This window comes from Mytilus californianus, unplaced genomic scaffold, assembly GCF_021869535.1.
Source record: "Mytilus californianus isolate M0D057914Y unplaced genomic scaffold, xbMytCali1.0.p SCAF_5, whole genome shotgun sequence".
In the NCBI taxonomy this organism is placed as follows: Eukaryota; Metazoa; Mollusca; class Bivalvia; order Mytilida; family Mytilidae; genus Mytilus; species Mytilus californianus.
In genome coordinates, this window is record NW_026262701.1 from 79,174,330 (window position 1) to 79,198,914 (window position 24,585).

At 33.3% G+C, this 24,585-nt stretch overlaps 3 protein-coding genes across 6 annotated transcripts in view; 2 read left to right on the top strand and 1 right to left on the bottom strand.

The window, feature by feature from the left end:
- The window catches only part of LOC127701473 (zinc finger protein 507-like), a 323,989-nt gene that overhangs the window by 54,968 nt on the left and 244,436 nt on the right, over positions 1-24,585 (top strand). The window lies entirely within an intron of this gene.
- On the bottom strand, positions 11,005-24,511 carry LOC127701518 (UPF0598 protein CG30010-like). Its single transcript, XM_052205416.1, has 4 exons — positions 24,380-24,511; positions 16,511-16,535; positions 14,166-14,214; positions 11,005-11,760 (listed from the first exon to the last, which is right to left on the bottom strand). The coding sequence occupies exons 1-4, from the start codon at positions 24,508-24,510 to the stop codon at positions 11,312-11,314; spliced, it is 654 nt and encodes a 217-aa protein (XP_052061376.1). The 5' UTR covers position 24,511; the 3' UTR covers positions 11,005-11,311.
- On the top strand, positions 17,671-19,481 carry LOC127701503 (uncharacterized). The gene has a single exon (XM_052205395.1). It carries the CDS (start codon positions 17,921-17,923, stop codon positions 19,466-19,468), a length of 1,548 nt encoding a protein of 515 aa, XP_052061355.1. The 5' UTR covers positions 17,671-17,920; the 3' UTR covers positions 19,469-19,481.

Sequence of the window (24,585 nt, forward strand, 5' to 3'; positions counted from 1 at the left end):
GGGGACTAACCCTGTATATCATTCAAACCATCTTAGCATGACAAACTAGAATATATATGGTTTAGGGGTGGGGATCTCGACCATTTACAAGATATTAGAACTTTCTTAAATGGCAGGAGGTGGGGGTGACCCCTGGGGACTAACCCTGTATTTCATTTAATGTGCTTTAACATTTAGAACATTTTCAATTAAAAAGATTGTGTCTATCACAAACGGTTTTCAATTTATAATCATTTGAAAATTTAAAAAAATAAAATCCCATAGGGTTCTATAATAAAACTCTTTTCTTTTCGCCCCTTAAAGTACCCCTTTATAAACCCTATTGCACAAACAAAACCCTGATTGCACCACTAGACATGTTAGTCTAACATATTGTGAAACCCTAAGTTAATCTGACAAGCGGTTTTGGAGAACGGGTGCGGACAAGTTCAAATTTAAAAGTGGCAGAAGAGGAAGAAGAATAATAATAATAACAAGTAATCCTGTGTTAGGATGCTAACACAAAAGTCGCCAAAACCGCCCCCAACCATTGTTCTGCTGTTTCCATGGTAACGGCAGCAATTTTGAAATTTCAAAGTCGGATATCACATCTACACGTGACAGGTCACATTACTTACAAGTTTCATAAAAAATGGACCAATTTTCAAATTTAGGCATTCGTGTTTCCATGGTTACGGTGGCCATTTCGGAAATTCCAAAGTCAAATACCACATCTACATAAGACAGTCAACATTTGTGTAAAGTTTCATTAAGTTTGAAGCATTTTGAATTTTTTGACATTTTTGCAGTTTCCATGGTAACGTCAGCCATTTTAAAAATTCCAAAGTCGGATGGCACATCTACACATGACAGGTCACATTACTGTCAAGTTTCATAAAGATTGGACCAAATCTAGACTTTTCGCATTTTTGTTGTTTCCATGGCAACGGCGGCCATTTTGGAAATTCCAAAGTCAAATTCCAAATCTACATACACTCGTTAACATCTCTGTCAAATTTCATTAAATTTGAAGCATTTAAAAAAAAAATCACATTTTTGCAGTTTCCATGGTAACGGTGGCCATTTTAAAAATTCCAAAGTCTAATTACAGCTACATATGGTGCTACCTGTAATAATCTATCATTATATAACATAAAAAGTACATAGGAATTATTCAACACTATCACATGACTAATCACATGACTATTGTTCTAGAATGTTCCATGAAAATTGACCCCCTAAAATAATGCCAAGATGACCCTGGGCTGAAATAAAAAATGTGGAATGGACACCTGGACATCGGTCTCTTGTATTACACAAAACTTGAAGGTTCTACCAGTAGCGAATCAATAGTCAAATAAAATGCTCCGCAGGGCGCAGCTTGATACGACCGCAGAGGTCGAACCCTGAACAGTTGGGGCAAGTATGGACACAACATTCAAGCTTGATACAGCTCTGAATTTGGATTGTGATTAAATATTTGACACAGCATAGGTTTCTGACACAGAATGAATGTGGTCTAAGAACTTAAAAATTTTAAATTGGACATTTACCTATTATGGTCCAATATCCAAAATCTAAATACATGGTTAGATTCAGCATATCAAAGAACCCCAAGAATTAAATTTTTGATGAAATCAAACAAAGTTTAATTTTGGACCCTTTTGATCTCAATGTGGACAAAGTTGATAACGGGGCCCAAAAATCAAAAATCTAAATACATGGTTAGATTCAGCATATCAAAGAACCCCATATATTCATTTTTTGTTGAAATCAAACAAAGTTTAATTTTGGACCCCTATTTGGACCAACTTGAAAACTGGGCCCATAATCAAAAATCAAAATACATGTTTAGATTCAGCATATCAAAGAACCCTAAAAAATCAATTTTTGTTAAAATCAAACTAAGTTTAATTTTGGACCCTTTGGACCTTAATGTAGACCAATTTGAAAACGGAACCAAAAATTAAGAATCTGAATACACGGTTAGATTCGGCATATCAAAGAACCCCAATAATTCAATTTTTGATGAAATCAAACAAAGTTAAATTTTGGACCCTTTGGACCTCAATGTGGACCAATTTAAAAACGGGGCCCAAAATCCAAAAACTTAATACATGGTTAGATTCAGCATATTAAAGAACCCCAAGAATTCAAGAATAAAACCCCATTGAAATTGATCAAGAAATAAGCAATTTATACGAAGTATCTTCTTTTGCACAATACTGTGCAATTGAATATTTCTTGCTATTGCGCAATACTGTACAATTGACAATTTCTTGCGATTGCTCAATATTGTGCTATTGGATATTTCTTGCTATTGCGTAATACTGTGCAATTGAAGATTTCTTGCTATTGCGCAATACTGTGCAATTGAAGATTTCTTGCTATTGTGCAATACTGTGCAATTGAAAATTTCTTGCTATTGCACAATACTTATTATATAATAATTTACACATCCTGTTTGGTGTGTATCTCCTACCACATCATTATTATTTGCTTTTAAATATAAATCAGAAATAACCAACTTAAATTGGAAAATTTTAAAAGAAAAAAAAAAGAAAAAAAAAAATCCCCCCCCCCCCAAAATTTTTTGAACCCCATTATAATTCATCACCCCCAAACTCAATCCCAGCTTTCCCTTTGTGGTATGGCACCTTGCAGTACAATTTCAGAGAGATCCATACACTTGAACACAAGTTATTGTCTGGAAACTAGAAAAATGCTTATTTTTGGCCCCTTTTTGGCCCCCAATTCCTAAACGTTTCGGGCAATTACCCCCAAACTCAATTCCAGCTTTCCCTTTGTGATATGGAACCTTGTAGTACAATTTCAGAAATATCCAAACACTTACACACAAGTTATTGTCATGAAACTAGAAAAATGCTTGTTTTTTGCCCCTTTTTTGGCCCCTTATTCCTAAAATTTTGAGGCAATTACCCCCAAAATCAATTACAGCCTTCCCTTTGTGATATGGAACCTTGTGGTACAATGTCAGAGAGATCCATACACTTACACACAAGTTATTGTCTGGAAGTTACAAAAATGCTTATATTTGGCCCCTTTTTGGCCCCTAATTCCTTAACTGTTGGTACCATAACCCCCAAAATCAATCCCAACCTTCCTGTCGTGGTATTGAACCTCATGGTAAAATTTCATGGAGATCCATTCACTTAAACTAAAGTTAGAGTGCGAAAACCAATGTGTCTTCGGACGACGCCGGTCGACGCCGGACGACGACGACAGCGACGACGACGACGCCAACTTCATACCAATATACGACCAAAAAATTTTCAATTTTTGCGGTCGTATAAAAATGACCCCATCCATGTTCCGGACCCCAAATAGTGCCAAGTTGACCTCCATTTGAAATAAAAAATATTGAATGCACCCCTAAGGATACTACCCCATTATCATACCAAATATAAAGTTTCTATCATTTAAGGCTTGGAAGAAAATGGTCGGGCAAACTAGGGTTAAGAATAATAATAATAACTAGATTTGCCATTGCAAGCAATAGCAGATGTCACCCTACCCCCATTGCCACTAGATTGCAGCCAGTTTTAAAATTTTAAACAGTGAATGCACATATATACTGATGGCTATACATCTTTCTGTAATTTTTTAGAACATTTAGCAGATTGACAAATTTAACGCATAATTTTTCATTTTTTGCCTTGTTTCCATGGTAACGGCAGCCATTTTGGAAATTCCAATCCCAATTGCTGCTTCCACACATGACAGTCAACATTATTGTGAAATTTCATTAAGTTTGAAGCATTCTGAAATTTTTGAAATTTTTGCTCCTGTATCCATGGTAACATAGTAGTTCCAATGATTGTCAAAATCATTCAAAACCTGTATATAATGGACAACTATATTGTATAAAAATTTGATGATTTTAAGTTAAAGCATACCAAAATTATTCAACAAACCCTAAAGTTTTTGGAGCATTTTGACCTTTTTGCATTGTTTTCATGGTAACAGCAGCCATTTTGGATATTCTTACTCCAAATGCCACATCTTCCAATGTTGCTCATCGTTACTGTGAAGTTTCATAAAATTTGGAGCATTTTGATATTTTTGAAATTTTTGGTGTAGTTTCCATGGCAACATAGTAGTTCCAATGATTGCCAAAATCATCCAACACCAGTATATAGTGGGCACCTACATTGTATTAAAATATAATGATTCTAAGTTTAAGCATATCCAAATAGTTCACCAAAACCAAAAACTGGATTTTTTCACTTTTGTTCCTTTTCCATGGTAACGGCAGCCATTTTTTATGTTCTCAAGACCTACTGCAACCTGAAATTTTGTGTTCCTCATTATAGTGAACTATCATTAAGATTGGTTCAATTGGCTCCAAAAAAACTGCCGGTCAAAAATCATTTGAAGAATAATAATAATAACAAAGAAACAGAGGAAAAGCAATATGTCACCCGACATTGTCGATCGGGTGACATAACTAGATTTGCCATTGCAAGCAATAGCAGATGTCACCCTTCCCAAATTGCCAATAGATTGCAGTTTTAAAATTTTAAACAGTGAATGCACATATATACTGATGGCTATACATCTTTCTGTAATTTTTTAGAACATTTAGCGGATTTACAAATTAAACGCATAATTTTTCATTTTTTGTCTTGTTTCCATGGTAACTGCAGCCATTTTGGAAATTCCAACGCCAATTGCCACTTCCACACATGACAGTAAACATTATTGTGAAGTTTCATTAAGTTTGAAGCATTCTGAAATTTTTGCTCCTGTATCAATGGTAACATAATAGTTCCAATGATTGTCAAAATCATTCAAAACCTGTATATAATGGACAACTATATTGTATAAAAATTTGATGATTTTAAGTTAAAGCATACCAAAATTATTCAACAAACCCTGAAGTTTTTGGAGCATTTTGACCTTTTTGCATTGTTTCCATGGTAACAGCAGCCATTTTGGATATTCTTACTCCAAATGCCACATCTTCCAATGTTGCTCATCGTTACTGTGAAGTTTCATAAAATTTGGAGCATTTTGATATTTTTGAAATTTTTGGTGTAGTTTCCATGGCAACATAGTAGTTCCAATGATTGCCAAAATCATCCAACACCAGTATATAGTGGGCACCTACATTGTATTAAAATATAATGATTCTAAGTTTAAGCATATCCAAATAGTTCACCAAAACCAAAAACTGGATTTTTTCACTTTTGTTCCTTTTCCATGGTAACGGCAGCCATTTTTTATGTTCTCAAGACCTACTGCAACCTGAAATTTTGTGTTCCTCATTATAGTGAACTATCATTAAGATTGGTTCAATTGGCTCCAAAAAAACTGCCGGTCAAAAATCATTTGAAGAATAATAATAATAACAAAGAAACAGAGGAAAAGCAATATGTCACCCGACATTGTCGATCGGGTGACATAACTAGATTTGCCATTGCAAGCAATAGCAGATGTCACCCTTCCCAAATTGCCAATAGATTGCAGTTTTAAAATTTTAAACAGTGAATGCACATATATACTGATGGCTATACATCTTTCTGTAATTTTTTAGAACATTTAGCGGATTTACAAATTAAACGCATAATTTTTCATTTTTTGTCTTGTTTCCATGGTAACTGCAGCCATTTTGGAAATTCCAACGCCAATTGCCACTTCCACACATGACAGTAAACATTATTGTGAAGTTTCATTAAGTTTGAAGCATTCTGAAATTTTTGCTCCTGTATCAATGGTAACATAATAGTTCCAATGATTGTCAAAATCATTCAAAACCTGTATATAATGGACAACTATATTGTATAAAAATTTGATGATTTTAAGTTAAAGCATACCAAAATTATTCAACAAACCCTGAAGTTTTTGGAGCATTTTGACCTTTTTGCATTGTTTCCATGGTAACAGCAGCCATTTTGGAAATTCTAACTCCAAATGCCACATCTTCCAATGTTGCTCATCGTTACTGTGAAGTTTCATAAAGTTTGGAGCATTTTGATTTTTTTGAAATTTTTGATGTAGTTTCCATGGCAACATAGTAGTTCCAATGATTGCCAAAATCATCCAACACCAGTATATAGTGGGCACCTACATTTTATTAAAATATAATGATTCTAAGTTTAAGCATATCCAAATAGTTCAACAAAACCAAAAACTGGATTTTTTCACATTTGTTCCGTTTCCATGGTAACGGCAGCCATTTTTTATGTTCTTAAGACCTACTGCAACCTGAAATTTTGTGTTCCATTGGCTCCAAAAAAACTGCCTGACAAAAATCATTGGAAGAATAATAATAACTAGATTTGCCATTGCAAGCAATAGTGGATGTCACCCTTCCCCCCATTGCCACTAAGTGGCAGCCATTTCAAATTTTTTAAACCGGGATGCTTATACATGCATGGCTATACATGTTTCTGTAAATTTTCAGAACATTTAGGGCATTTTTGATCATTTAAATTTTTTTGACATTTTTGCAGTATCCATGGCAATGGTGGCCATTTTGGAAATTCCAAAGTCAAAAGTCTCATCTAGACTTGCCAGTTAAGATTCATATTAAGTTTCATTAAGTTTGGAGCATTTTGTAATTTTTGGAAATTTTTGACTTTTTTGCTGGTTTCCATGGTAACGGAGACCATTCCCAAATTGAATGACAGGTGCTACATTGGTACATGGGAGGGAACATACCATTAAAAATTTCAATGGATTTGACATACCATTTTAAGAAAGTAAATGCCACTTTTAGGTTTGTTGGATCATTTTGACCTGTTTTGCATTGTTTCCATGGTAACGGCAGACACTTCTGAAATTCCAACGCCAAATTCCACATCTACCAATGTTGCTCATCATTACTGTGAAGTTTCATAAGGTTTGGATCATTTTGATATGTCTGAAATTTTTGGTGTAGTTTCCATGGCAACATAGTAGTTCCGATGATTGCCAAAATCATCCAAAACCAGTATATAGTAAACACCTACATTGTATTAAAATTTGATGATTTTAAGTCAAAGCATATCCAAATAATTCACCAAACCCTATAATTTTATTTTTTCATTTTTTTTCGGTTTCCATGGTTACGGCAGCCATTTTTTAGTTCCAAAGTTGCACTGCAACTCGAAAGTCAGGGTTCCTTGTTATAGTGCACCATCATTTGGATTGGTTCCTTTGGCTCTGAGAAATCTGGAGGACAAAATTAGGTGGAAGAAAAATAATAATAATAATAATAATAATGATAGGGAAAAAGAAACAGAGGAAAAGCAATATGTCACCCGACATTGTTGATCGGGTGACATAATAACAAAGAAACAGAGGCAAAGCAATATGTCATCCGACATTGTCGATCGGGTGACATAATAATAATAAGAAGAAGAAGAAGAAACGGGACAAAAACATAAAGTCCCCAAAACTCTGTTTTGGCGACTTAATAAGAACTGAGCAAAAACAATAAGTCTTCCCAAACTTCGTTTGGGAGACTTAATTAATGTCAACTTGAGTGGGTTTTTGTTTGTCATGTTTTCACCACTGCCTGATTCTAAGGCAGATTGGCACTTTAGAAGATTTACATCTGAATTCTGTATACAGTGCTAATGATTTACAGTCACATAATTTGGTGCAACTACAAAAATAATTATAGGGTTATCAATTTCGTTTTTGTCTCACCTTGAAGGAGTCAAAAAGCGAGACATAGGTATGCTGTTTCTGGCGGCGGCGTCAACAATGTATTAGTTTGTGATTAGGTCTAGTTTTTGGTGAACCACAAGTGGTAGGTCAATGATATTTGGTATGCAGTTGTATTAGCATTGGCATATCTCATTTCCATGAAAATTATTTGGCCCTGCCCCCTCAGTCATGGTCTATTGACTTTGAAACTTTTGCTTAGTTTTCATGTATTAGTTTGTGATTAGGTCAGTTTATGGGGAACCACTAGTGGTAGGTCAATGATATTTGGAATGCAGTTGTATAAGCATTGGCATATCTCATTTCCATGGAGATTATTTGACTCCGCCCCCTCAGTCATGGTCTACTGACTTTGAAAACTTTGCTTAGTTTACATGTATTAGTTTGTGATTAGGTCAGTTCAAGGGGAACCATTAGTGGTAGGCCAATGTTAATTGGTATTCAGTTGTATAAGCATTAGCACATCTCATTTCCATGGAGAATATTTGGCCCTCCTCAGTCATCGTCTATTGACTTTGAAACTTTTGCTTAGTTTACATGTATTAGTTTGTGATTAGATCAGTTTAAGATGAACTGCTAATGTTAAGTCAATGATATTTGGTATGCAAATTTATTGGCATTTGCAAGTATCGTTTCCATGGAGATTATATAGCCCCACCGTCTTATCATGGTTCTTTGACTTTGAAACTTTTACATAGTTTACAAGTTAATGTTTGTGTTTAGGTTTGTTTAAAGGGAACGACTTAAAATAAGTCAGTGGTATTTGGTATGCAGTTGTATTAGCATTGGCACATCTCATTTCCGTGGAGATTGTTTAGCCATGTACCTTTAGTCATTCTTCATCGACTTTGAATATTTGCATAACTTACATATTAAAGTATTGCTATTTTAATTTCTACATTTGCATTATCAAAATTACAAAAAGGCGAGACATACCTCTGTGATAACAGTTTATTTGTGTATTATCCAATCTGTTACCTAATTGGTAGTGAAAAACATCATTTTATGGCTTACTTCCACATGACATTACACTTTAATTTCAAAGTATTGTGATATTTTTACACCTAGAACACCATGTTGAATGATGTGAACCATAAAAACAAAGTCAGTAACCCTATTATCATTTAACATCACTAAAATGGAAATTTATGTATCAACAACATTTCAATTTTTAAGAAAAATCTATGCATAGTTAATAGGAGCCAAAGTTATATGCAAAATTTTACCAAAATCTGACATTTATAACAATAGCTCCTTTTATGATTAAAACTCCTTTAGAGATTTTGAATGGGTGGCACAGCACCAAAGGTGATATGATCCCAAGTTATGGACAAAAGTCCTCACTGAATGACAGAAGCTTTAACCACAGATTTTTATAATAGCATGATCAATTATACATGAAAATGAGGTCAAGGTCTTAAGATCCTACAAGACAGACTTTTTTTATCTTACAATCATTCCCTACACCAAATAAAGTTAACCTCTTACTTACAATATCTGAAAGCAGACCTATTTACAAAAACTTGCAGCAATGTTGACCAATTGATTGATTGATGGTTTCTTAATGTCCAGTGGCAAATATTTATGCATGTTCATGAAGATGTTGACCAATGAACCATGAAATGTGATCAAGGTCGAATGAACCCTACAAGGTGGACATGCATATGCATATGTTACAATCATTCAATAATTCAAATAGACACAATACTTTGCACATAGTTTCTTGAGGAACAGACCTAACCAGGAATATTTAACATGGCTCACTGATCTATGAAAATGAGGTCAAGGTCAGATGAATCCTGCCAGAGAGAATAAAATATAATTGACAGATTGTTTATAGAATATGAAAAAGGGACATTATTACGAATATTATAGTTGACCAATGCCATGAAAATGTACATGTATCACTGTTCCATAAAAATTAAGTCAATGTCAGATGAACCCTGCCAGATGGACATTTTCACCATACAATCAATCATCCATTCACCAAATAGTTAAAATTTTGCATAATAGTATCTAAAAAATAAAAGAAGAATGTGTCTGTGGACAAGAATGGCCCAACTCAAGCTTTGAAAATGGGCCTGACGGACGGAAAGACAGAAGGTCAAAGGTAACACTTAATGCATCTGAGAAACTGACATATGGAGATGTATACCTTGCAATGATTCTTTATACCATATATTGTTGTCATTATATAACTCATAATAACTGAAATAAAATGCTATGCTGAGCACAGCTGGATACGACATCAGAGGTCCAACCCTGAACAGTTGGGGCGAAAATGGACACAATACTCGCACTTGATACAGGTCTGAATTTGGATTGTAATTAAATATTTGATACATAATAGGTTTCTGACACCGAATAACTGTAGTCAAAGAACTAACTTAGAATTGGTTATATGATTTGAATTTATATTCAATTTTTTGCTTTTGTGCAATACACTATGCTGTCGCGAATTGACCCCTCCCCTCCCAAATAAAAAATAAAAAAATGTTTTCACATTTCCAATGGAGTTTGCAACCATAATTACCTATTTAAATACATCATAAAAGTCTTAAATAGATAATTTAAAAGCAGTGTAAGGGAGGTAATCCAACATTGTACAATTTTGTTTTTGGATAACCTCCCTTACACTGCTTTTAAATTATCTATTTAAGACTTTTATGCCAATATACGACAGCAAAATTTTTTTGCAGTCGTATAAAAATAGATCAAGGACTCAAAAGGCAGGGTTGCACAGAATATTTCTTAAACAATTGAGAATGCTCTATCGGTATACTGAACATTTAAATATTTGAAATATGAAATGTAAAAATTCCTCAAACAATTCCATAATAGCAGGTGCACAACTTTAACAGAAGTTCAATGTTCCTGTAAAGTTTCAGGGATCTGGGATCATCTGGGTTAAATCTGAAGGAGGAGATTACACAAATCTTGTACCTCTTTCATAAATTTTGCTGAGAAAAAAAGACTTAAATTCCCCAAAAAATCCTCATTCAACTCCATTATAGCAGTTGTGTGTATTTTGTAAGTATATTAAGAAATGGTATACATGGTATTAGACACTTAATTGTTTAAAACTGAATGTTGAATGAAGAGGAATTCTACAGTAGACAATATTACACAATTGTGTTCTAGCTCATAGCAAACTAATGTTATTATTTTGAAACTATTCCTTTTACTATTTTGAAACAATTAAAAAACCCAACTCTGGAATTGTAATTGAAGTGACAGTGAAAATTTAAATCTATGTGAATCTCATAGCAGGTAGGAATGTTGCAAAGTTATAAAAAACTTATCCAACAACAACTTGTGTTATCATCTGCAAAAAGTATTACAAGCAAAATATCCAAGATTGATAGTTTTTTTATTCAAGTCTACATTAGTATTTCTTTAAATTTATGAAAGAAAAAAAAATACAACCTAGACATATATATATATATATATATATACATAGAAGCAGTTTTATCACAGATAAAAATCATTCTTCAAACATTTTGTTGTATGTCAGTACATAAATATATCATCTTGTCACTGCAGAGACAAGACAATTTGAAGTGAATAATTCATTTAGCATGACTAGTTCAAATCGAGAAATTTCTTCTTAGAAGATGCATTTCTAAATAATTATCCAAAAAAAATACAATACAATTATTTACGATAGTTCAGAATCCACCATTTTGACCAATTCATTTGTTAAAGTATATTTTTTATTCTTCCAGTTAAAATGTGTTGGTGGATTTTGCTCATTGTTTCGAAATTCAAAATGTTTACTAAGATCAATAGCAAGACTAGATTTTACTAGACCAATACCACCAAGCTTTTCTGTAGCTGGATAATAAACACGGCCTGTATTTGGTAACATACAGATTTTTTCTGGTTCAAATTCTACAGTCATAGCAGGTCCTGCACCGCCATATGATAACTGATCATTTTCACTTTCGTCATTTGAGGGTATGATATGGGTGTATACAATCGGCTGATCGTCACATCGTACAAAGTTTCGTTCTCTTCCACAGAGTGACAGATAAGGAAAATCTTCTTTATATCTGTCTGTTGTATTCATTCTCAGTCTTTTAAAGAAAAACACTAGAAAATCTTTTTCTGCAAAGATAATTAATACAAGCTATAGACATTTCACCTTTCAAAATAATCTAAACAATTCTTAAACATTTTGATTTGACATCTTTGAAACCAACAACTTTTGTTGAACTAGTATAGCAAAAACATATTTCATACAGAATGTAACCAAAAGTTAGCTTGCAATAATACATCACATTGCACTAGAGTTAATACAGTATCAAACAAACAGAAAAAGAGACTAAACTGATGTTATTTTAGACAAAACAATATTTTCTGAATTGAATCATGCATGCAATATTTTGCAAAGAGTTTCCCCCTTATTTGGACATTTGCATATGAATATGTAAATGTGTACAACATAACCAGGGGTAATTATTCAGTTGAAGCACAATAAGTCTAAAACTTCCTCCCAGTCACCTTAATGGATTCCTTTTTTTTCTCTTCAATATTAATCTTTTCCAATGTGTCTGAATATAATGTTATTACTTTATAGTAGATGTTGGTATAAATCATAATCTGCTATATTTATCTGTTTTTCTCTCATGTGAAAAGAGGACAGTGACTTCTTACCGTGTGGATATATTTCACTACTTGTTTGATATACCCATGTCTGTTGTGATGTTTCAAATTTCAATGAAAGCGATCTAATTATAAATGGTAAATTACGAAGTCAGGGAATTCGTTAGCATAAATTACTTAAACTTTAACTAAATTATTTTATGATCTTTCATAGATACAAAGATTTGATTTTGAAATTAGCCAGTAGAATTTTTATATCATCCTAATTTTTACGGTCATGTTGTTTATAAAGCACATAAATATAAATATGATCCATTTAAACTTATTGATCCTTGGAATAAACTTATTCTCAAAGGATATAATTTTAACACCGTAGTAAGGTCTTTGAATATTGTTTTCATCAGATTTTGCTTTTGATAAATTAAATAAATAGGGAATGTGTCCATGGGACACAGATAATGCCCCTGCTTGCATATCATATAAAGTTATTAAGGGACATAACTGAAGAACAGTAAAAGTGACTCTACCCAAATTTGTACTTGATCTGAGTTTTGTGGTAATAAGTATTGTGTATAAATTTCATAACATTTGGTTGAGGCTAACTTAAGTAAGGGAACATAAACGAAATATTCAGCAACTTTTCCCTTTGTAAAGGGGCATAACTCTAGAACAGTAAAATTGACACCACCAAAATTCAAACTTGATCTGTATTTTGTAGTAATAAGCATTCTTTATAAGTTTCGTAACATTTGGTTGAGTCTAACTTAAGAAAGAGAAAGGAAACGAAAAATTCAGCAATTTTCCCATATGTGAAGGGACATAACTCTAGAACAGTCAAAGTGACACCACCATAATTCAAACTTGATCTGTATTTTGTGGTAATAAGCATTGTGTATAAGTTTCATAATATTTGGTTGAGGCAAACTAAAGTTAGAGAACGGAAATGAAAAATTCAGCAATTTTTCCATTTGTAAAGGGGCATAACTCTGGAACGGTTAAAATAACGCCACCAAGATTCAAACTTGATCTGTGTTCTGTGGTAATAAGCATTGTTTATAAGTTTCATAACATTTGGTTGAGGCAAACTAAAATTAGAGAACGGACACCAACTTTGGGACGGACGGACGGACAAGGGTAAAATTTAATGTCCCCTCCGCTACGGGGGGGACATAAAAATAACTAAATATGCATTGTTATACATTTATGTAACTTATGCACCTTCATCCTCTCATTATCATGTACTTATATTTTGGCATTGCATAAGGTCATGCTTTTGACAGACTGTGATCACTGTATATAATGTCTTTACACTTGAATGTGTAATGATTGATATTTTAGTCTGCGAGAACAGATATGTTTTATTTATTAGTTGTTACTGGCTCTTTCAGTAACTGTGAGTACCCTTTGATTGGTACTTTGTGTCTTTTGTCTTAACATTAGCTGTTTTGTGCTTCATGCCAATCAGATGAGACACCCATTTCCAACTGATTTTTACAGTTTGTTCAACACCACTGTCCCAGGTTAGGTGAATGATTATGTACTCACAAACATGTTTAACCCAGACACATTCTACATGTATATGTGCCTGTCCCAAGTCAGGAGCCTGTAATTCAATGGTTGACATTGTTTGCTGTCTGTTACATCTGTTTTTCATTTGTTCTGCCATAAATTAGGCTGTTTTTTTGTTAGAATGTTTTTCATTTTTGTCATATCAGGGCCTTTTATAGCTGGCTGTGCAGTGTGGGATTTGCTCATGATTGAAGGCCTAGGTGACCTACAGTTACTTAAATCCATGTCATTTTGACTCTGTCGGATAGTTGTCTCATTGGCAAATACCAAATTTCCTTATTTTATATCTACTAGTTAATTAACTATGTTTACTCCCGTTCGACTATTTAATACAGTACCTTTGAAGCATGATGTGAAGTTCTTCATTCTAGCATCATCAAGGAATAGCTGTAAATTGAAAGTGAATAAATTTACCAAATGAAGGTATGACAACTGACTTAAAGCATTAACAATGTATGTTTTGGAGACTTTTTCTCTTTTATTGTCATGCATAAATATATAAGATCATATTGGTTTTTTGTTAATTGTTTTGTATATAAATCAGGATATTTGTTGTTGTTTGAGTTGTATCATGTGTCATGTCATGGTTTATTATGGCTTGCTAGGCAATAAGGTGACCTATACTTCTAAACTTCTACGTCATTTGGTCTCTGATGGAAATTTGTCTCATTGGTAATCATTCCACATCTTTTTATTTTTATATATGTGCAAACTCATCATCTGATAATAAAATTATATAAAGCAGTCATGATTTTTGTCTTATCTTGTAAAGTAAGGAGTGTTATATATACAAGACAACAAACGTCGTAAAACATTACATTGGTTAATAACATTATCATCACAGAGTTGTTCAACAGTCAAGGTATTTAAAAGCACACTTAGTAAGTTCTTTTAGAAATACTTCAATAAAATTGTACAATTGCCATGCTATTGAATTGTTTCATATATTTCATGTTAGGCCTTTTATTGCAGACTATGAGGTATGGGTTTTTCTCATAACTGAAGGTCATACTGGTGCCTATAATTGCTTACATTCACTGCATTTGAACTTGGGTGGATAGTTGTCTCATTGGCAATCATACCACATCTCCTTATTTTTATATTTATCAATAAAACCAGATAACAGAATATTTTCACCTGTATGTATTTATGTAACAGCCACTATGTTCCGTCAGTTACTTTGTTCTGGCGGAACTTTTCAACTAGTTATTTCGTTCCGATGGAACTTTCCAACTAGTTGTTTTATTCCGAGTGCAGTCGAAAAGTTCCGGAAAAAAGTAGCTAGTTGAAAAGTCCCGGAACAATGTAGCTAGTTGAATAGTTCTGGCGGAACAGAACAACTAGTTACATCGTTCCGAATATACCATATTTCGTCCTTTTTGTAGAAAGAGGGGGAAGAATGAGTATCAGTATATATAAGAGCAAATCATTAATTTACAAGAATACCCAACGCACTGAAAGGGGTTTCTTTGGGGACAAATATGCAAAATTTAAGTTGTATTTCATAGCTCACATAAAACAGAATAAGTTGCATTATCATGCAATTTAGTATTCATAGTACACTCAAGAGAGGTAAGAATACCCCCCTCCTCATGTGGTTCTTTGCATCAATTCTCCAAATGGAACTTTGTGACTTGTTAATAAGTTCCGTTGGAACTTTTGGGCTAGTTTGTTAGTTCCGGTTTTGACTTATTTGCCAAAGAGGAACTTTGTGGCTAGTTGATAAGTTCCTTTTGACTTCTGTAATCATTATCTTGGTTTCCCTTTGAAAGGTTCAAATATAATATGTTGCGCTTTTACTTTGCATCAATTCTCCAAATGGAATGTTCTGCCTGGTTGATAAGTTCCATTGGAATTTTTGGGCTAGTTTGTTAGTTCCGGTTTTGACTAATTTGGCAAAAAGGAACTTTCTAACTAGTTGAAATGTTCCGTTTGAACTTTTCAACTAGTCACTTTGTTCCAGTGGAACTTTTAAACCAGAGGAAGAACAAATTAACTAGTTAATAAGTTCCTCCGGAACTTTTCGGCTAGTTAGTTCTTTCCGCCCGGAATTTCCAATGTCGGAACAAAAGAGCATTTACATTTTTTCATTTGAGTCTGCAAATCATATTCCAGATGAATCCTTTATAACACAGGTTATATTTTATATAATTTTATCATAAGGTTTTCATCAGTATTCATTAGTGGGGCAGTTGGCACGCTTTTTTTCAGCAGGATTAATCTCCTGTTAATTCATGTAAGTATTGAGGCGAGTTGGCAGGCCTGACTCCTTTTAATTAGAGGGCCTTTATTCAGTCTGATTGTACTCCTTTTCATTAGTGGGGCCAGTTGGCTCACTCAAGTGGGGTAAGTCGAAAGAAAGTGGGGGAGTTGGTAGATGTTAAAAAAGTTGGGACAATATTGTCTTGGCCAATTTGGCAACGCAAGTTGACAGGATTCCTGCATTTCCCTAACAAAAAGAGTAACATGTTACAGAATTGGTGCAAAACGACCTAGATTCTTATCGGTGCAGAAAGTTTAATGGTCCAGTTTCAGCAGCACTGAAATTTTTTATTAAATCCATTTTTTTAGAGGTTCAAGATATTTTCAAAGTTATGTTGAGGTTGTTGAAAGTAGCCTTAGTAAGGGCGAGTGTGAGGGGCGAGTTGAGCTGACTTTCTTTTCTGGCAGAAATGACCCGTACCTGACCATGATGATCTATAAAGTAAAAGTATACTTGTATCAACACATGGAACGTAAGCGGCCCGGTCAAAGGTCATAGGGGAAAAACCGCTTACATCATTGAGCACGTAATAATAAACATTGATCGCCAGAATCACTACTCGAGTTGAAAATGTCTTAAATCATGCAAATTATACCATTTTAAATAGTTATATAATCCATTAGGTTAGTAAAAATACAAAAACTTAGCCAGTGTGTATCCTTTCAGAGGTGCAAAACCATACTTTGTCGTACACAAGCCGTGACAAGGTCCTTTTAGCTGTTTAGGTCACGGTCTTCTGCATTACCTAACTGAAATATTTTAACTTTTGTGACTTATTTCCGTGTTTATAACACTAGACTCAGGAATGGTTTGCTTATGAATTATTCCATTTTATTGCATACATGTATATAGGGATCCCTATAATTGTTTAAAGGGTCCACCAGCTAGGTTACTTACTTGTAAAATGTACTGTTCCAAACAGTCAAGATCTGTCAAAATTAAACTTACAAACATGCTGATTTTTACCACCTTACAAATATACTTGATATTTCTTTTTTTTTTAAATAAAACAAGTTTCTGCTGTAACTGCAACAGGCACATGTGGGGTACACCCCCTTTTATTAAATTTCTGTGGTTTTTTTTATGAATTATTATGGCTTAAAATGTTTAATTTTTACTATGTTTATACCATGCTTATTTGTGGCTACTGTGCATGCCTCGTCTTGTTTCAAGTCAAATTACCAACTCTGATACAACCCCTTATTTTACTTTCCATACTAAACATTGCTAAATTAAAAATATTGAATATTTTAAGTAATAATAAAAATTAAACCCCCAAAACATCAAGCAGGGTCTACTTCACAAGGCTCCTGTGAATACTACAAGAGACTGTACACAAGCATATAAAACCTTGATCATGTGAACTGATATTTTTGCATGGTTATTGGTTGTTCTTTGCCAAGTTTAAAGTTTACATGATCAAAGTCTTTATTGTAACAGTGTACATGGTGTAATTGTGGGGCAACAGCAAGGTTAGTAATAAGATCAGATATTTTATTCCAATAAAAATGCCCATGAAAAGCAAAATAAATTATAACAAAGATTTTAATAACTGACACAATAATTTTAATAATCATATATAAATATGAACATGATGAATATAATCATAAGATCAAACCACACTCAAACCATGGTCAACGCCATAAGCATGTAAATAAAAAAGCAGTAACCCAACAACATGCAGAGTTGCATTTTTTCATCTTTGGTCTACACACCCACAGTGTATTTTGATTCATATTCTGGTATTTCAATTGCAGATTTCTAGTGAAATAATGGGTATAGTAATCTTTGTTGGTTATCTGTTTACAATGTTTGGTTAAATTATTGAAAATGTATAAAGTTTCAAGGAGAAGTTGTTCAGTTATATCCTGCTCTAACAGTTGGTACAAAATAGAAAAATGGATGCAAGAACAATGTGAAATACATAAATGTAACAAGGGAACTGGATCATGTGACTGTTCACCTCCATTTCAACTTATACCTTTTCCCACTGAGAGAAAAGATCCTGCTGGTCGCAAAAAATGGACAACAATTGTAAATCGAAAACATGGAAACAATAATTGGCAACCTAATTCTGAATCTCGAATTTGCTCCAAACATTTTGTAGATTGTGAACCAACTCTTAGTAACCCGTTACCAACACTTGACTTGGGTTACACACCAATACAAGTAACAAAATTTAGGCCCCCTCCACGTGAAAGACATGACAGTCCCCCTCCTAAGAAAACAAAGCGAAAACTTGAGAATGACCTTTCAGTTGAGGATTTGAACAAACACATAACTTCTGATCATGACTACATGTATATACAAGACACAGACTGTAACCGTGAAGTAATTTTATTAAGGGACCAGGTACAGAAACTGCAAAAAGAAGTCAATATGTATAAATCTGCTTACATAAGATCTGTCAATACTAAACGAAAAACAACATTTGACATAAATGTTATATTACAAAGTGACAAAAAATGCAAATTCTATACAGGCATACCAAAGGTTGAAACTTTCAATGACTTTTTCATTGAATTGGAACAAAAAGTGAGGCAAATGAGACATTGGAAAGGTCCAAAAAGGACATGCAATCCACTTAAAAACAAGAAATATACAAGATCAAATTCAAACAGAAAATTATCACTTAAATTTGAATTTGCATTGACCCTTATGAAATTAAGGTTAGGCCTGTTGTTTGAAGATCTTGCTGACCGATTTGGAATTTCTACCACCCATGCTTCAAACATATTTACAACATGGATAAAAGTTTTGTCCAGTACAATAGGATCTTTGGTGTTTAACCCATCAAAAGAGGCAGTTAAAACAAATTTACCACCTTCTTTCAAAGGAACAAAATACATTGATGTCCGTCACATCATTGACTGCACCGAAGTATTTTTAGAGAGACCCAATAATTTAGAGGTTGCAGCTCAGACATGGAGTGATTATAAACATCATAACACAGCTAAATTCTTAGTGAGCATAAATCCTTCTGGCTTAATTAATTATGTTTCAGAGGGTTTTGGTGGTAGATGCAGTGATAAATATATTACTAACAATTCTGGTTTTTTAGACATTCTTGAACCATATGACTGTGTAATGGCTGATCGTGGCTTCACCATAAGGGAAGAATTAGCTTTGGTAAGAGCACAACTGTTTATTCCACCAGGTCGTAGAGGTGTTACACAAATGTCAACAAATGAAGTCCAACAAACAAAAGAAATTGCTAATCGCAGAATTCATATTGAGCAAGCTATACGAAGAATGAAATACTTTAGAATACTGAAGTATGAAGTGCCGCTTACTCTCATGCAACATTTGGATAGTATTTTTAAAACAATTGCAGGAATATGCAACATGTACCCCCCTCTTCCAAAGTATGAGACATAATTTTGATTGTGATCCAAAAATTGTGAAAAATAATCACAATTAAGGTTTTGTTGTTAGTTTTCATTTGTTTCACATTTTTCATGTCATTGTCTTTTACCACTGACTAAAGGGTATGGGGTTTACTCATCATTGAAGGCCACACAGTTGCCTATTACTACTAATATATTCACTTCATTTGAACTCTGGTGGAACGTTGTCTCATTTGCAATCTATTGGAGCTAAACAATACCACATCTCCTTATTTTTATAAAGTATAGCATAATTTATATATGAAAATTAAATCTTTTCTACAGGTACATATTCAGGTAAAATTATTTGATAATGCATATATAGTAACTGCATTCTTCTAAAAATTAAAGTTTCAATTATTTGTACATGTACATCATGCATTCTGTATGACAAATTATATTTAATTACTTTGAGTGCATTTTTTGCAAACCCACTGCTGTAACTTTGATGCTACCTTTTTTGTTACATTTACACATCTGAAATGATACCACAAGTCACAAATATCACAGCAAATACTATGATCAATAAAATTTTCAACATTTTCAGAGTTTTTCACAATGTGATTACATGATGGACAAAAATATGTTGTTTCAAACTCCATTTGGTCCTCTATAGGACTGCTGTTGTTCCTGGTACACACCTCCTGTAGATTTGAAGCAGTTTGCATTTTAAGTTCACCAGAAAATAGTTCAGGAACAAAATATTTTTCAAAAAATAGTTTTAAACTATCAACAATTTCCTCATAATAAGGTTTGTCAAAAACAATTCTCTGACAAAATGTTCCATTACATGTATATATAAAAAAGTCACAATATTTCCTTCCAGTTATTGCTAACTGGCCTTGAATTTGGCCATAATATTTGTGTTTTTTTTTTAAACTGTACTTAGTCCCATCAACATACAAATAGTCTGGAATAGAACAACTGCAAAATGTTGTACATTTGCCACATTTTGGAACAAGAGGACATTTAATTTCAACAACACCTGAGCCACAACAAGCACAATCAACGAGTAAATCAGGGCTAGCCCCAAGATAAGTCATGTCATTATCAAGAAATATTCCACATTCTGTAATAATAACATCTGTGTGGCCTGCTTTCTTCATACCCACAAGGTAACACGATTTGGCTTCTGGTTCCATTTCTCGCCCATGCTTAAGAGACCTTATGTTAGGATTTAACTTTTTGTATCCCATGAGTCGTGAAATTAATGGATCAAAAGTAACACCCTCTTTTTTCTTATAACTCTGCACTTTTGTATGTATTTCGTAGAAATTCGATGATGTCAGACGACCCGATCTTATTTCATGCCATTTTTCATTGCTGCACTGACCAACCGTAGAACGCATTACTTTTTGAATTTCACTCTGAGTATACTTTGGCATGTTGCTTAAAAAGTCAGTTTGGTTGTTACATTTTGTTTTAATGTCTTGTATTGTGTAGGCTGTGATGTCTTCACTAACTGGTTTGGTTACTGTTTCTTCTACACTTTCTGTGACAAAACCTGAAAGAATATTTTAAACAACATATTTAAGTGCATTGATTTTGACTTGGGGAATGGCTTTTTTTGTGGGGAGGGTTTTGAAATTTCCTCATTTTTAATAAGAATTTTAGGCTGTGTCTTGAACAAATTGTTTTCAAAGACATATCCTTTTTAGAGTTTTTGTAGAGATTGGAACCAATAATAACAAAAAAAGCCCCAAACTAAACAAATCATAACATCTGAGATTAGAACTAAAGGTATATTCATCATTTTAGATTTTCAAGAAAAACAATGAAAAAAGTTTTAAAACTAGTTAATATGTTGTGACTTGATTTTCAACTGTTCTTGTTAAAAAAAAAATATTTGTAGTCCAAGTTATTCATCTCAAATGACTTATTCTTGTAAATTTAGATTTATCACGAGATCAAATTTTATCATGTTATTATAAACTGCATTCATACGACATAAACAAACAAATAAAAAAACTAGCAAAAAAGCTCTATGAGAAAATTAAAACAATAAAACAATATAAACTTAAAACAATTGAGGTTCTTCAAGTTTATTTTATTATTATAACATTGTATTTATATGTACCTTTGAAAATACAAGCATTTGGGATAGACTTCTTGAGTACTGCTGAAAAAGTGTCCAGGTTGTCTCTACTTTCAGGTATGGGCTGGTACTGCAACTTGGACTGGCAAACTAAAGGTCTTTTACTATCTAAAATAAAACCGAAAGAATTAATGACTTATCCCCCTTTGATCAATGAACATGAATATAGACTACTCTTGTGATCATATTTTGTTGTTGTTTCACATACTGGAATAATGTATAAAAAGAATATCTAGTGTATCAAAACACAAACTCGTGACATATATTTCCTACTTGTTGACGTTATCATTAATGTGATAGACTTATTAATTTACATGTTAATTTCTGTGTCATTTGGTCTCTTGTGGAGAGTTGTCTGATTGACAATCTTACCACATCTTATTTTTATAATATATCTCATTATTTGCTTTGTTAGTTCGAGTCTAGTTTCCATGGTAAAATCCATGACAAGGATTGGTACAGCAGTATGGAAATAAAAACATATATAGTGTGGCTAATAAAATATCAAAAATAATAAATGGTATGTATGTCAGTGGCGGATCCAAGGGGGGGGGGGGGGGAAACCCCCTTTTTTTGAACAACCAATGCATTTGAATGGGGACATATAGTTGGAACCCCCCCCTTTATCCTGGGATAGGTACACCCCCCCCCCCCCCCCCCCCCCCCTTTTCCCCTCCCCTTTTATAAATGGCTGGATCCGCCCCTGTATGTAATGACTTTTTGATACTAAATTCTATTTAAAATCATCTAAAATGTACACAACCTTTGAAATAATTGATCAGATGTACATGAATAGTAGTTATTACAAAAATTGTAGCCAAATTATATAGAATTTTTCTCGTGCTTGGTAATAAAAAAACATACCTGACTGTCCATGTCTTGACTTGAAGATTCTCAAATCTTTAATTTTAGTTGGCTTCACTCCCTTTATTCTTGACGGTACTTTCCATGTGCAGGGGAGGGAAGTACATGCAGATGCACCTAGTTTGTTTGCAGCCTCAACTCGGAAAAGGAGTCCAGCGACATGATTACATGTTCTTCCCAAACTGAAAAAAAATACAACTAATAAATGATCTTGTTCAATACCCAGTAAATCTACAGCAAATGATGCAAGTCGATCAGCAAAAAAACTTATATTGACAAAACAGTTATTAGTTTTAAATTAATAAAGAACTGCAAGATAAATGTGCAAACATAGAAATAAACATGTCAACAAACAGTTAGCATGGTTAGTTTTATACCATGTAGGTTTTTACAGCCGTGACAATGGATATGATTAGCAAGGAACATTTTACAAGAAAGATAAAAAATGATATACCATTCCATGAACATGTGAATTTGAGGTTTTCTAATTAAACATTTCCCATAACAAACATGACAAAGGTTGGGGACAATCTCCCAAATGGGATATAAATTTACTGTACTTCAAATCTTGCTTTTCTTTAAAAAAAAAATTAATTTAACAATCATTTTTTTAAAACATTTCCCCTAATTTGTTTTGGCACATTAATTTTTCATACATTTATGTTTCAATTGAGGTATTATATCTCGAATGGGATAGTTTAACCCATTTTGGAGATTGGTCCCAACCTTTTACAGCTTATTAATTGCTATTACATTAAAATGGAAGGCTTTACAGTACATTGCAAATCTATGAGGTTATGGATGGGGATCTTTCATTTCTGTATTCTTAATTTTACATTTGTCTTCATCTTTAAAAGAATGGCTATTCTGTAATTACATTTATTACTTGATGACTGTATTTTGGACTTGTTTTTTTCTATAATTATTATATGTTTGCCCATTTCTTTTATTTTTGTAGTTATTTTTTATATATTTAACATCCCATTATTCTGAGATTTTTCTGCTCTTAATTACTTTGCACATTTTTCACTATTCTTATTTTTTCTCCATTATTATGTATTATGTTAAACCCATCCACACCCTCATCTATGCATATAATTCAAGGAACTTTACTATACATTTTATATTAAATAACATGAAGTCTTACCCTGCTGTGCATGTGCAGTATGAGGATCCAATTTCTCCTGTTGCTTTCTCAACACACACCCAGACATCATGTTCTTCTTCTTTTATTTTTTGTGAAGGCACACATTTTGCTCTTAGAAAACAGTTCTTGGATCTTGCATCAATGTCATGATAGAATATTTGTTGCAAGAATCCATTTTTAAAATATTCATAAGCCTTGCCAATTTTATAGTCTTGGAGAATCTCCTTCATTTTACCAGATGTATTTTTTTCGCTTAAGTACTTTACAATGTCAGATATGTAGACTGGTGGAAATTTTTTCATACCATTTTTCTCATCTAACCAGTTATTATGAATCTGTAGTGGATCTGGTAAAGCTTGGCCGTTTATTTTTAGCAAGTTCTGATAGTCTAGTTTATTGGTTTTGATAATTTCAAAAGAAGTTGGAATGACTGCAATTTTTAAAACAGACGCCGAATAGCAAAGAGCCGCCAATTCACTTTTTGTACCATCTTTCGTCATACCTCTCTTTGTCAAGAAGTCGCGCAAAGCACTTACTTTCCAGGTTAAAAAATCATCTAAAGAAGTGTTTTGGTCAGTAGTATCCATTATAAAAGGTAATATCGTATCAAATGTCAAATATATAAAAGGTAAAGTATATAAAAATCGTGTAAAAATGTATCAAATTAAGTTCAGAACTTCACATCTTTCTTTCAACGTTATCACGGCGGCCATATTGTTTACAATGGATACGGAAGTTTTCCCCTATGACCTTTTGACCCGCACCGCCATATTGAAAATGACGTTAAGTGTTGATACAAGTATTCTCGAATCTTTGGTTCAGGTGATTGACCCTGGATATAACTTATACATCTTTTTGACGTTAAACGTGAAATATTTCGAAAGATCATTCTGTGTTTACATCGGAAGCTCTTACTTTTACTACACATGCGTAAAAGCCTTATCTTAATTTGTTACGTGTTTGTCAATTCGCTGATTTTTGGTTTCCTGTTTGTTCGAAGGCC